This window comes from Alexandromys fortis, unplaced genomic scaffold (assembly GCF_014885135.2).
Source record: "Alexandromys fortis isolate MF-2015 unplaced genomic scaffold, M_Fortis_MF-2015_v1.1 scaffold_5, whole genome shotgun sequence".
In the NCBI taxonomy this organism is placed as follows: domain Eukaryota; kingdom Metazoa; phylum Chordata; class Mammalia; order Rodentia; family Cricetidae; genus Alexandromys; species Alexandromys fortis.
In genome coordinates this window covers 19,810,269-19,825,731 of record NW_026067924.1, presented here as the reverse complement: position 1 = coordinate 19,825,731, position 15,463 = coordinate 19,810,269, and the positions used below count along the sequence as shown (strand labels likewise).

The following is a 15,463-nucleotide window of genomic DNA, read 5'->3' as shown; positions in this document are numbered from 1 at the left end:
ATGTCAGTAATGTTGAACTGAGGGTTTTGTTAAAGGAGATTTTCTTCCTTTCATAAAAGGAAAAATGGTCCTTTGCAGAGTATATGGGTAAATATATTTTGCTTATTTTATTCAATGCTTAATACAGATGGGCAAAGGGAGTCCTGTTTCCCACCAGGCCTCTTGCTGAATGGCCGAATCATGAGTAAAGGCCTCAATCTTCTGGATGGTGGTGTGAACCGAAATAGTATTACTCTTTTACAACTATAGGCTAATGAAGGTTTGCTTGGCAAATTGATAGCACACAAAATATCTCTATTAGTGTGCTACATCTAATTTTCTCAGTAAATCTCCGAGTTTAGTTGGATTTTCTCATCCATGATAATCAAGTTTTCTTTGGATCTTTAGGCCAAGAGGAAATATTTCCCAGCCCATGCCAAGGTCTTTGTGATTGGACCGCTGTGGGAGAGTGTTGGCTACATGGTGACAATGCTATCATGTTTAGCAACTTTACTTGATTTCAGGAAATCCTAAAACAGTTAAGGAAAATCAGTCAACCAGAAAAGTTATCTGATTGTCCTAATATTTCAGTCAAAATAAAAAAGATTGCTTTATTAGTCATGAGCAAAGAGGAAGATGGATTCATAAGCCGCAGTCCTTTCCTAATCTATTAGCCAATATGTCTTTGTTTCCCTGCTCTGCAAAAATTTGGTGCATTTCCCAGTACATCTAGAAAGTAAGGCGTCCTGAAACCTCCAACAGATGGGATGCCTCTGGCTGCGGAGAATGCTTGCTAACCACATCCTTAACCTGGTAGCAACAGGTGGAGGAGCCATGAGTGAGGAAGTCCTGGGTACTGCATTAAGGGTCAAGATGCAAAGCAACCTAATGCAGCCTTTTAACCCTGAAAATGCAAGTCTCAAGTTCAGGCCAGTACATCACTATTCCCTGTATTTCCCCTTGTGCTTTAGAATAGACTACAACTCACCCTGGCTTAATGATTAAAACCTGAGATCTTATGATGATGGACATTTGCTATTTGAATTTTTGAAATACTGAATGAGACTATTATCTTTTTCAATTAGCGTGTTTTGGGGGTGCTCCTAAATGCTGCATCTGAGATGAGAACCACGTGGTCTTACCTTAGTCTCACTTCCGTATGTGTCTCTGCCTGTGTGAATGCGGAGATGTCTGTCGTATCAGAACTGATCACAGTCGAAGTAGGTTGTATACTAGTGTACACGTGCGGGGCCCCAGCACCACACAGTGTCACTGATTTCTAATGCAAAGCTCAAAAGGAACTGAAAGGGCCTCAGAAGGGTTTAATTTTACGAATGAGAAATCCTGTAGCCAGGAGCCTTGAGCTAAACTGATCAATACTAATTGCTGAAGGGAGAGGGAGTTTGGCCTTTTTAATGGTGAGGAGGTGGGCTCATTGTTGAAGAAAACCTGCTTTAAAAATAATGAAAAGAACTACTTCTTAAGACTTGGACTTTCTGCTTCAGAAAGGGGTATGACATTCCCCTTCCCTGTTACATATTGACAGTGAGTGTATGCAGAGCGGGCCAGTGGGAAACTATTGTCAAGAAGGTCAGAAGGTTATGCCCCTCTGTAACCAAGGTGTGATTCTGACCAAGGTACTTTACTGGGCTGTTACTAGACCTGCATATCAGCAAATGCTCACATGTAAAAATGCTTCTTATACCGTCTTCTGAGCCTGAGGAGGTGATCGGGCCCCTCATTTTTCCTACAAGCATAGATTTTATTTTTTTTTTTTTTGGTTCCTGCTTCATCTCCCTCTCTGTCCCTCTGTTGTTTATTAAAATGTGCAGTACAACAAGAAAAGAAAAAGATTATCCTGCTTCCTGCCATGCAAGATGGTTCGCAGAAGGCCGGGGTTAAATGCAGCGTTTCGTTCCTTAAGCTTCTCTAATGCACAGGTGCGGCAGAACAATCTGGGCTGAGAGCGCAGAGCCGCGACTCTCTGAGGATACAAACTTGAGTTTAATTTGTGCTCTCTGGCTAAGCTGAAACCTTCTTCTGCTATCATTATCCCACTTACGCTTGTCTTCCACTCTCTTTCCACTTTGCCATCCAGCTGAGTGGGAAGAAATTCACCTGACCTTGAAGAATACTCAGAAAAATCTGAAAATAAGGTTTTCGGCAGCCACTAAAGTCTTAGACTTCTACCAACATTTGGATCATGCGTGCAGAGGCCTGAAAAGATTCTTAGAAATGGCAGATGAGGAAAACGACACTCAGAGGGTTCCAATAACCAGACAAAAGCCACAAGTGACTTGGGATGAGAAAGAAGCCACCAACCTTCCAGTATGCCACAGTGGGCTCCAGCCAGTGCCTGTCAGAACCTTTCGGCTCATTAGGGCATCAGCAGAGTGCCTGTGATGTCTCCAGTGCATGGAAAACTCTGCAGGGCATCCCAGGAAAAGCAGTCTCCAAGGGCTGGAAACAGGGGCCTCACCATTCTCAGGCTCACAGGCTCTCTGCCACATTCGACCAATGTGGAGAAGTCCTCCCTATCTAAAAGCTTTCTTCTATGTCATTGTTCCAGATCCTTGCCCATTCTGATGCAGATGAGCTACAGCAAGAAGAAGGAGCATGGGCTGAGAAGCACCCCTGAATCCAAGGACTAACTTCAGTCCTCGCTGCACTTTTCTGTCCCATGAACTCTACTTAAGTTCATTTTGCATTTTGCCCACACCTGCCGGTGCGCCCTGACTGCCTGGCTCCTGAGGACCTGTGAGATTCCCCTTTGCTCTTTAGAAAGTCTCTCCTCAGCCCCCTGGGATGGAAGGAAGTCCCGAGTGAGCAGGCTCTGAGTCTCGGTGGAGAATACAGCCCTGCAGGGCTCAGCTTCTGCTGTCCACTCTAGACCCACCCTTCCCTGGCCCCTAAATGATCAAAAAGAATGAACAAAGTTCCTCTCTTACCCAGGCTTTTTCTGGAGGGGTAATGCTTTAGAGTCTTGTCTGCCACGAAACAACAATCTGGTTTTGTAAATGCAATCCATTTTATGGAATTGGGTGAAAAAGTGAAATCAAATTATACTGCAATTTTACAGAAAACCCTGACAGGAGCTATTTGGAGACTTTTTGTCTAGGTGTTGCTACCTGCCAGCATTGCTCACTTTCTTCCCTCCATCTTGAAAAATGACCTCACCCCAATCTGTCTTCACAACCTGTGCTCATTTAGGACTTTTTTTTTTTCTGAAAACATCACAGTATAGAGCTTGAGAAATAATTGTTATCCTTCAAAATGGTTTTGAACCAAATAAAAAACAAAAAGGGCCTTCTGATGCCCTGGCTTTCCCTCATAATCTATGCTGCACAGTTTTCAAATGCTCTTTCTCAGATGGAGTTTGCATAATGTAGGAAGATAAAGTCCACACCGAAAAAAAGAGTCATAAAAAATGCAACAACCTAAGTTGTCACATACAAATTTAGTTGATCTTTATTCCCTGAATAATTTTCAGAGCATACATTTTATTCTATTTCATAAAGATCATTACCTCTGAGAATTAAATGTCTGCATGGTGCCTTTAGAGTAGTCTTCTTTTTTAAGAATTCAAACTTTCCATGTTCCACAAACTCAAAAGCCCTACAGCGAGTGTTGGGGGGAAAAGTTTAGACCGTGAGACTCTCCCTTTCCTTACACATGCCTGACATCAGACTTTTATTCTTGTTGACAGAGACTTCTTCAAGTTTAATTCTGTATCTACTCAGAAATGCATTTCTTTGGTGGTCACTCATTCAGGTCCACTTAAATATCATAAATATATTGATTAAGTTCAGAAGCAAAAGTCCTGACAAGCAAATGAGAATATTTTATTGGGACTCTAAGGAGACAAAATGTGACTTTGAGCTCCCTTGGCTGAAAAGTGAAACAAACCTAAACAGCCCGGGATTTCCATGGCAGCTGGGAGCCGACTTAGAACTCCTCAGGTGTTGTCAGTGTTCCATGAAGATTGGTGTCTACACAGCTCCAAGCTGGCTTTTACTAAATGGGAAACAACTCTGGATTATAATCAACAACTTGGGCAGGTGTAAGTCGTGCCATCTCTCAAGGCAGGATGACTTTTTCTTTGGTGATGTAACCTAGTTTGGTGTCTCGGTGGGAACAGTGTAGAAATGTTTAATCACATCTTGTCGTGGTTTGGATCTGAACATCTCCCACAGGTTCCTGTTTGAAACTTACTCCCCTGCTGGTGGGACTATTTGGGGGAGGCTGTAGAACCTCTAGGTGGGCGTGGCTGGCAGAAATCCATCCCTGGGGATGAGCCATTTAAAGGCAGTCCCTGGTTCCTGCTTTGGTCTGTACTTCTTGGTTTACAATTGTGAACAGGCTCTGCCATCCACTGTGGCTACAGACTGAGTTGCCCCCCACTCCCTCTCTGCTATTATGGACTGCAACTCTCCAACACTGTAAGTCAAATTAAAACACATTGTTTCTATCAGGTAGTGTGCTAGAGAGTGTAAAGGTCACCGATTCTCTTGGTGTCTAGGCCTGTCTACTTTAACTGTGTTTAACTGTTTGTTCTTTCTTTTCTGTTTTCTTTTTGGTTTTTTGAGACAGGGTTTCTCTGTAGCTTTGGAGCCTATTCTGTAACTAGCTCTTGTAGACCAGGCTAGTTTTGAAGCCACGGGGATATGCCTGCCTCTGCCTCCCGAGTGTTGGGATTAAGGGCATGTGCCACCACTGCCGGGCTAACTGTTCTTAAAAAGTATTAAACTGTCTCTGGGATGACAGAGACACATTTCAGCTGCTGACACTGGGGCATGTGTGCATTTTGTTATGTCTCCCCTCCTGTCAGATGTCAGGGCTCCCAGGAAGACACTTCTATCTTGAGTTCATTTCAGTATCATGTCAAAACTGTTAGGTTGTCTTTCCCTTGTAATATTTGTGAAAAAATACACCTTAGCCCTGACTTAGGAATGTGCTCGTGGTGAAAGTCACATTTAACCACCTTTAACCAGGAAATCACAATCATTCCTCAGTCAGTGTTAGGATTTCCGGGTAAACTTGGAACCACTCCAAGTGAGCAAGTTCAAAGAGGCAAAGCAATGGGCCATCCAATAAAATCAGTTCTAAATTGTTAAATTCCTAATCTACCTGCCTTTAGGCTGTGTGCTGATCTGTGTGATTTTGTTTGTTTTCCTATTTAACAGCCATAAATGCCATTGCTGGTGTCATCCTCGGATTGGGGAGACTGGATCAAGGCTCACCTCTAGAGAAGGTGGGAGGGCTAACTGGCCCTGAAGTGAATGCCTAAACTGTTCACTTGCTTGTCATCACACCTAGGAATATCCTGAGTCATTTGGAATCTCATGGAAAAAGTACCTCATGTAAGTTGAAAAACAGGTAGCTGATACCTCCTGCCTTGGCACCCCAGTCATTCTGTTTAGTAGCTAATCTGTTCTAAAGAATGTCTTTCTGTAGTTAAAGTTATATATTCCAGAATGTTCCTCTTCATTCCTCTTCATTGATAGTGGGTTACAGATAAGCATTCATGATTAACCTAAAGTATTGATTTTTTATTTCTTTAGTTTCACAGTAATAAAGAAAATACACAGCTGCTTTATCATGTATCAAGATGCAGATTTGTTGAGGCCTTGGGCATACATTTAGAGTACTTGTTAGTCTGTGAAGTAATGGCTGGAATCTGGGACATAAGACTGAGGCTAAAATTCTTTGCCCTCCTAACCCCAGAGAGTATTTAGAAAAATAAAAACAAAAGAGCCAAAAGTACTGAAGGGAAGACATTGTTGTATTCATAATATAGAGAAATAACCAGCAAGCCTCGTGGACAGGAGATGCAGTTCTCCACGGGGCTACAAAACTGTGCTAGTAATAATTTTAATTGGATGCTATCTTTGCAGCCTTCAAAAAGTATCATAAAATGGAGTTATTACAGGCTACAAGTGCACTTACACCGCTGTCCTCTCACCGAAAGAAAGACATAACATTTATCCTTCCGAGGGCAGCGTCAATGGACTTCTATTTGTTTCGTTTACATTTGTTTCGTTCCCCAGCTGCCTGCCATTTGCTTCCTCTTCCCTAAGTCTAGGAGATCAATTTGAATTGGACACTGCGGAACGGGATGCTATGTCTTGCTGGCCTCCTGGCCTTGGGGACTGTACCACACCATGGGGGAGTCCCTCCTCCTGAGAAGGATGGGAAGCATACCTGTAGAGGGTTGGGTGGCGTGAGCGGTGACGGAAGGCTATGTCCTGGAGACGCGCTGGGTTTCTGAGGGGGACTTGAGCTCTGTTGGCTTGGAGATGACTGATTTTGGCTCTGGGGGTGGGCGTGGGATTGGTGCTGTTGAGACTGAGGAGCCTGCGGCAGCTGAGCTGGCGGAGCTGGTGGCTGCTGTGAGGCAGGTGGTGGCTGGTGGGGCGGCGTGGGCTGGGATTGTGGCTGTTGAGAGTGTGAGGGCGCCTGTGAGGCTGGCTGTGGGTGCTGGCTGGTTGGTGGTGGAGGAGGCTGTTGCTGTTGTTGTTGTTGTTGTTGCTGCTGCTGCTGCTGCTGGAGCTGGAGCTGCTGGAGCTGTTGCAGTTGGGAGTTCAGGGATGAGGTAGCTGCAGGGAAGACAGGAAGGATGGCGTGAAACGAACAGGACAGATACATGTGTCTTGATGACTTGTCTTGTGCATAATGACCAAGGCCCCTTTTACAGAACGTTGGCTTCTCTCCTGGAAGCTCCTTGACACGGTAGAGGACTGCGGGACGCTGGATGAAACAAAGTCATTTCTTATGAAAATCTTACAATTTCAGACCAGAATGGAACGCCGCAGATAGTCTTAAAGCTCTGAGCATCGCTTTAAAAGCACTGCATTAAGGAGGTGCACCAGGGATGGAGACAGTTTTGAAGCACTTTCTCCCTCTTTCCCTTCTTTTCCACCTGCAAAATATACTCATGCTTTCAAGATTTGATTTAGATTTTTCAAAGTTCAACCCGTTTAATTCTTTTGGTAAATGCTTGACTGGAGTTAAGAACAGAACACTAAATTGTTAGTAATCTCCTTTCCACCCGTCATCAACGCCATTAGTGGCATCATTTTCACTTGCTACTTCAGACCTCCGCCAATTTTCTCAGACATCCTGGTTTCAGGGTGTGTTCTGCTTTAAAGAGAGCTCAGATGTCTCAGGTTTTCAGAGTAAAAGAACCCTGGATGATTTAATTATTTTTTTGCTCGCTGATCAGACAAAGCTCTTAAACGGAAGGGATTGTGGCTGGTGGCTGTGAATTGGTTAGATACATTAGCATCTCAAAGAGCTAAGAGAATAAATTAATGCTTTAGGCTTTACTTGAGTTGTGTGTGTGTGTGTGTGTGTGTGTGTGTGTGTGTGGAAAGCTGTCTCTGCACCAAGCCAGCAACATTGCCTCTCAGGCACCCATTAGGCACAGGGCAATCTCCGTCTTTAAATCTAGAGATATATGTAATATGAAGCACCATACAATGTACATATCTTCATACAACAGATATATCTGAAAATGAATGGATGCTGAGCCATATTTTGAGGGTACCCAACAAGGAAGTTAACTAATGGCTACTTTTGTAAAGAATCATTTTATAAGAGACATTAAATGCCACCTAGATGCTGGCAGGGTGCCTGACAAGATGTAGGATTTAAGGAGATAGAGTCCTACCTTCTAGAAGCTTATAGTGTCTTTGAGGAAATAATATCAGTTCATAAAAAAAGGTACTATTTGGTACAATTATTACAGAATCCTGGACGGAGTATAAGCTGGATTCATAACTGTTAATCGGTTGAATGATGGATGGTGTAAACCTAACAGAGCCAGATCAGAAGAGTTCTGTGGCCTGAGAGGTGAAGGCCGCACCTTATTGGATGTGGGCCTACACAAAAAAGATTTGGGAAGAAATAGAGGGAATCTCTAGCTTGAGAAACACTCAAAGTCCACATGACTAGAGTGACCTCTTTGTAGGAAAATTTGAGACAGACAGAACGAAACTAAGAGTCAAGGAAGTTTCGAGACACTTAAACTTCAGGGATATGGTGGGGGAAAAGTGCTCACAATCAGCCTTGGCATAAGTTAGATTTCAGATAATAATCCAGGTTTACTCAAAGAGGGCAATACAGACCCTCTGGTGAGTTAATAGTGTTCCCCAGGGTCACCAAATGCCAGTTCTCTGATCTCAGGTACCAGGAAGAGAGTCACAATGGCCAGTTTGACAGAAGTCCTGCCTGGGTCATTGAATCACTCCAGGTCTCTTCAAACAGTCTGAATCCTGCTTTTCAAAGGGCAGCCAGGCTACCCTTGGGCTTGTGTGCGACTCTAAAGGTCTAGGTGACTCATAGATGACCCTGTCATTGTCCTCATTACCAAAACTATAAGAGGAAGGCCTATTTTGTTATTTTCTCTGGCACTTCTTAATACACCAAATCATGTTTGATAGAAAACCAAGGATCCAAAATCAATTTTGACCCTCAAGATCCCTTACATTCTGGGATTCCTGGAAGATTGAGGTTTGACATTTTTATGGCGCAGTTATAGACACTGGAACCTAATTGCACCTCCCCTCCTACCTGATTCAAGCCAGGTCTCTCTAGGCTTCTTCCAACCGGGACACATACAGCAGCGCTTACTTTCATGGCCGCATTCAATACTACATGGTTTCGTTTGTATTAGAAAAGCATTTATCTAAATCAGCACTTAGGAACTGGAAAGACTTCAGAATATTGGCAGATAGGTATTGGCAGACAAGTGTAACAGACCCTAACCTACTAATGAGACAGAGTCCCAGATGTGTCTTCAACACTCTGTGTCCATGAGCACACATTACTCAGATATCCCTCTAATAGCAGTTTGACTGGAAAGGCACACACCTGAGCAAAACCCTATTGCACCCAGTAAACTGATTTGCACCTGAAGGGAAACGGAGATGGAAAATCAGATGTGGGTCACAATGTGGAGGTGCAAAGGAGGTAGAAAGTGAGAGTATACAACCTTGGTCCAAAAAATGTCTAAACCGTCTCCCCAGTGATGCCAAGTTCAAAACCACAGTAACTCATATTATCAAGCCTAATGAAATATGGGCATGGAAAATATGAATTAAGTAAACCGAGAAAGTTCTAGGACATAGGTGAACTATAAAATGGTGTTTGCAGGCAAAAAGTTGTCTTGGAGAATAAAGCTGACCCCAAATGGCCAAGATTTTACTGTCGTCTTGTGTTTATTTCCTATATCTGTTTACAATACACTGGACAGGGCCAATGTTAAATATGGAATGTAGGCTACAAAAGATGTAAGCACCCGTGAAAGAGACGTGTACAAAATACACCTTGGAAAATTTAAATACTTAAGACTGTGGAATTGGAAAACAAAATTCTCTCAGACTCACAACTTCCAAGAGCCAAGAGAGGGCTGTGGCAAAATGGCTTGAAATTTTCCAAAGAAATAATTTAATATGACCAAGGAGTAGCCAAGAACCCTGCATTTTGCCATTTGTCCAGTTTCTATATTTCAACTATACATTAAAAACAATTTCTCATTTTGAATGCTTAACGTTGCCGTAGTGAATCCTAGAGTTAACTAGGACCACGCAACCTGGATGGTCAGCAGCATTGCGTAGGATGAGTATCACGTGCGCTCAGCTCCAAGGCCCAGAGTCAAAGGGAAAGAGTAGACAGCTGTCCTTTGTTTCCTTGGAGATTGGTTTTGGTTCCAGGACTTCTGTGGAGACCCAAATTCACAGGTGCTTACATCTATTTACAATGACAATATATAACGTGTGTAAGTGGCTAATTGTTATGCTGTTTTGCCTAGAGAATAAAAACAATGGAGAAGTCTATGCACATTTATTACTGATTATTATTGAATTTTCAGTCTCAGAACTTGAGCTGATTGTACCTGCATTTTAAAGAGTCCATGAGATCCTGGAGAAATGAAAACACGCCCATCTGCTGAATCCCACTCTCCTTCAATGTGGTACTGCCTTGCCTTAAACCAAGCCCTCCTCAACTCTCCCGCTTTTAGTTTCCTGGGATCCCAAGGACCTCCGAGGGATGTACAGACATTAAAGAGTCGGAGCTAGGATCTGCATATCAGAGAAAACACACTGCATTTCTTTCTGAGTGGGTTTACTTAGATCAGTATATTTATATTTCCAGTTCTATTCGTTCCCTGCAAATTTCATAATTTCATTTTTCCTTATAGATTGACAAAACACAACATTGTGTATTTGTACATTTTCCTTATCTGCTTACAACGTGTAAGCCATCTAAAGAAGTCATTTAAAGATAGAAACTCATCCTATGAGTTCTGGGCTTCTAGAGAACCCTGACAAAGACACAGCTATGCACAGTTCTATCTGGTTCCATATACCTGTGTCTGACTATTCTACTGAGCTCTGGCTATAATCTACCAGCTCTCTCTTTTTCTTTATCTCTCATCTTAAATTCCTTGGCTACTTGTGGAGGGGAAAGAACAGATTTGAGTTTTAATACCAAATCTCTGTCTCTGTCTCTTTCTCTTCCCCACCTCAATCGAGCAGGCAAAAACAAACAAAAGCCATTGTGCCATCTTTGCACATGCATGCTGGATAGCAACCTCATGCTTGTTATCAATTACTCTCCTCTGTTAAGGACAGTGCTCAAATCGGAGGCTATGCAGGATCATTACTCAGCCCTCTGTGTATTGTTAGAGGACTGCAGGGCAGGAATCCTGCTATGGCTCACCTGGTAACTTGTTTCTCTATTTTACATAATTATATGCATTCACTTACTCAACACATAGTTACTGAGTCCTTACTATGTGCTGGTTATTGTTTAATGGAAGAGGCAGTGCCAAGCAAGGCCAACCACGCCTGTTCTCAGGGGACAAGCAGTCTTAACAGGTTTGTCCAGAAGTGACGGTGACAGTATTTAGTGGCTGGGTCAGCACATGTGCACTGATAGATCAAATGGCAGCCTTTGTTCTGTGCTAATGTATGCGATGAATTATTGGCTTATGATCTGAGAAATTTATTTATTTGTTCTATTATAAATATTTTCTACTATAAAGAAAGAAATGTACATAGAGGGAGAGAGCACCCAGAGGGAGAGAACCCAAGCTGAGGAGGAAAGAAGCAGGCAAGCCTTCTTAAAAGTGGCCAAGTATCCCACCAAGAACAAGGTGAGTAATGATTCTCCAAACCCACCCTTACCCCATCATGAAGGGAGGGAAATAGAGTTAAAAACATAAAATTGAGCAACCTTGAAAATATGGTAACTGAAAGGAGCCATCACGGGAACCAGAGTATGGCTTCACTAGTAGAAGTGGGCAGGAGGGATACATGAGTACAGACAGAAGCAGAGGGGTGGACACTGGGTCTGGGGTGGGAGGAAGGGAGAGCCACTGCTCATGGCTATGGAGTTTCTGTTGGGGATGATGGGACAGTTCTAGATCTAGATAATGGTAAAGGTGCCTATTGCTGCGGGGCTATGAGCTTAAGGTGAATAAAATGGCTAATTTTACACACTTCACCGTAATTAGAAAAGATCTAGTATAATTTAACAGGAAGAATCTGACTTAGTAAGTTAAACATCTGTTCACATAGACCTTAGGAAATAACATCCAATGAGGCTGAACCAAGGATGCAAGGAAACCACCATTTCTGGTGCCCACACTGAGGACAAGTCCAACCTGAATTAGTAGACAAAAATTTTTCAAATTAGATGGAAAAGTATAGATAGTTAGGTACAGGATTTTGAAAATTCACAGAAGGTGAAGACTTGCTTGTAAATCTGCTTTGTTCTTGGTGACAGAAACAAGAAACATCACTACTAGCTTAGAGATGATGGATGCCCGGCCAAGTCCATCAGGAGTTAATTCCAAATTATGGCTGCAGAGGCCCTTACCCTTTTATTATCCTTTGCATTTGTGGTAGAGATCTACATACTGCTTGAGATGTCCAGGTTAAACAGAAAAATTCTTCCCTGAAAGTTCTATGCAAACTTCCATCACTAGTTTGAGCTAGCCAAGCCTGTCTCAGCTTGATGGCTTCCACCCCCCCCCCCCCCCCCCCCCCCCCCCCCCCCCCCCCCCCCCCCCCCCCCGGCAACCCATTGCAGGCTTTGGGCCAGAATTACCAGGGGAGCTTGTTAGGAGGGACATTCAGAATGGTACAAAATCTGCATTCTAAAGCACATTCCCAGGGGAGCAGAAGATGTCGCCTCTGGGAATCCTAGCAGCTTTACTGATGTACAAGAAGTGTGTGCAGCCTGCTCCTCCCTTGACCTTCAACCGAAGCCTCTTCCTCGTGTAAGCCATCTTCTTAGGATCTTTAAGAATATTTCATGCACACAACTTGTTCTAAAGGAAAAGAAGTGTGATGGGCTAGGAAGAGAGGAAAACAGACTCCTGGAAGTGGGGTGCTCTCTCGTGCTTTTCTAAAATTATTATTTTATTGCAAGTCAACTCAGTAGTCTTCCCTGCCTTTATTGAGGTTTTCGGGGTGCATTCTTATTAAAGTGCAGTTAGCAAGTATGGATTTTGAGACATGTCAGATTCACCACTAAGAGGGACAGGTGACAGGGAAAACAGAACGAAGGGGCAGCACCTGTCCATTGGTATCAGAGAAGCTGACCTGTGTAGGTACAATAAGAACCCACTGAATTTAGGAGTTTGCTGAGGTCTCCTTATAGAACAGTTAACCTCCTCACTACCTTGTTCAGCAGAATGGATCAAAGCTAGCCCTAAAATATCAGAAAAGTAATGGAAAGACTCTCCTCTAAAGAAATTGTTAAAGCTATCTGGAAAAGAATCAAGATTTTTAATGTGTATGTGAGCACCCCAAAGTGATATTCTTTCCCTTCACTTAGCTAAACAAGCCTGTCAATCTACAACATCATTGCACTACGGAGTTCTCTCCCATGTTCCCACTCTTCCCAGTCCTTGGGATTTCTGCTTACATTCTTATGGAGTGCCAGCCAATGTTAAAGAAACAAAGCCTACCCTGAATAATTTCCTCAGGGGATTAATAATATGATTAAGACAAGGAGATGAAGTTCTATTAATAAACGTAAGATCTTCCTGATGAAAGGGAAGCTGTAAAAACTTCTCTTCTGCTGGTCCCCATCAAGTTTTGAAAGTCCTCTTCTGGTCTTGATGCAATGGCACATCATAACTCTAAGGATTTTAACAGGCATTGGAAATTGAGTTCCCGTGGACAGATCCTATGTGTTCCTTGATTTGCTCGACCGATGTTTGCATAACTCTGCAGGGATTATATGAGGAAAGTTGATTCTTTACTTGAAATCCATTTGCTCTAAAGAAAAGGTTAAGTTTCCTACCCGAGAATTTTAATCTACAGTTTCTGAGATCCTTCTCTTGCAGTTTGCAGAGACTTGGTGAAGAATCTTATAGGGAGTGTCCCCGGGGATGACTGCTCCCTCCCAGTGTGTGCATACCCAAGTTGTTTGATGGAGATTCACCGGGCATTGCTGTGTCTATGTCCTGTCTGTCTTGACACTGAGTTAGTTTAGTACAGAGAGCACATTTGTGTGTGAAATGGGGAGTTCACGGAACACAGGGCCACCATTGTGAAGAATAGCTGTCTTGATCTCTGGCAGTTTCTTCTTAGGAAGCCAAGCTACCTTTTGTCAGCTGTTAATTTTTTCCTTAAATTGAAGCTAATGCTTATTAAACATGAATTTTCTAGGGAAAATTTTACTTTCATTAAGGTGCATAGAATCCATATTTGGTAAACGAGATTAGGGATCAATGAAAAGGAAGAAATGTTCTGCGTTTCTATGCTGATCAAGCAGTAACAGGTAGGATTCTTTAAATGGACAAGGACGGGCAAGCTGAACCCTGACTTTCGAGCACCAGTATGCACTTTTCATTTCACATGGAGATTTGCAGGAGGAAATATTAGGAGCAATTCAATGGCGGCTGCGCCTGGATTTAACACAGCACTCCCTGTTCACTCCCGTTTCTTCTAGGCCATAGACACATGGGCCAGTGCCTATTTTCATGGTTGATTTCATCCATCCCTTCTGCCAGTGTGGGGCTTATTCCCTACAGTTATTCTCCAGCGATCTGTCAGTTCAGATTTAAAAAAAAGTTAAGTGACGAAGATGTGGTGGCTGGTTCCTTTAGAGAGCCCTGGAAGCGTGAGTGTACCGTCTGAGATTTCTTCCCAAGAATCTGACTGTGTTCTCTTTTATTTCCCTCGCTGTCTTTAGGAGCATTCCCGATCTAGTCTGACCTGAACCTCCTCAACAGGCAGTTCAGTTTTGCTTCTTTACAACAGTTTTAGGTTTGCCAAAAACTGTGGTTCACTGGATTCCTGCTCTGGTTATCGTTGTTGTTCAAAGACAAGGCAGGGCGTACTTCCTCTCACAGGGGAGAAGTCTGAGACCTGAGTCTAGAGCCATGGGCACCCTAACTCTGCATGACTTTCACAATAAACAATGATACTTCCCTGAAGTTATATCTGTTTTTTTAATTTTTAGCTATAAGAATGTTCCTTTGTCAAACTTGTCTAGAATTTTAAAAAGAAACATTGCAAAAGTGACTATGGATGAAGAATGCTGCTTAAATAAAATAGTAAAAGTTACTCATATTATGTCACAAATGTTATTATTGTCTTATTCTTATTTTTTTCCCATATCTTTTGCATTTGAATTCTTTAGTGGGCCAATGAATATGATGTATTTATAATTTTCTTATTTTGTATTGATGTATTAACCATAAAGTTTTAAAAGGATATATATATATATATATATATATAGTTCAAGAGATGACAACTCATAGTTTTAATGAAATACACTAACAGTAAAATTACCTGGGAACACAGGTCATCAGGAAAAGAATCTTAGGAAAATCACTAAAAGAACAATAGCTGCTAAAAGTAGTGCAGAACTCACAGATCTTGACAAGCTGTCTTATCTTGAATACAGGAAGTAAAGCAGTAGTATATTTACTTTGTCTTCTGTGCACTATTGAAAAAAAAAGAGGTCAAGACAATTGTACTGGACAGGACATGCTAGGTAACACTGTAGTAGTGATCCCTCTTGGGGCTGGTTAGAATACACTGTAGTACCAATCCTTCTCTGGTTGGGTCAAGATACACTGTAGAACGGAATCTTCTTTGGTCAGGCTAGGATTCACTGTGGTAATAACCCTTCTTTGGATAGGGTAGGGTTTATAGTAATAACCCTTTTATGGCTGAGTTAAAGCTACACTGTAGTAACAATCTTTCCTTGGACAGGTTAGGATTCACTATAGAAGCAATCCTTCTTTGATTGGGTTAAGAGTCACTGTAGTAACAATCTTCCTAGGGTGTGTTAGAATTCACTGTAGAAACATTGGTTGTAAACTTGCAGGGCTGGAACCTAACCAAGCTCATTTCTTTACATCAGAGGAGATAGGTCTAAGCTCATCACGGACACTTCCGAAAAGCAATCACTGTCCTGACATTACCAGGATAATGCCAACAAGAAAGAGAATCTTTGA

The 15,463-nt window shown here is 42.4% G+C and overlaps 1 protein-coding gene across 1 annotated transcript in view; it reads right to left on the bottom strand.

Annotated features, from left to right (window-relative positions):
- Nucleotides 1-15,463, bottom strand: part of Pou6f2 (POU class 6 homeobox 2) — a 462,212-nt gene that overhangs the window by 98,895 nt on the left and 347,854 nt on the right. The window contains exon 5 of the mRNA XM_050142248.1: nucleotides 6,181-6,575. Coding sequence (XP_049998205.1) covers nucleotides 6,181-6,575 — 395 coding nt within the window. The remainder of the gene's footprint in view (nucleotides 1-6,180; nucleotides 6,576-15,463) is intronic.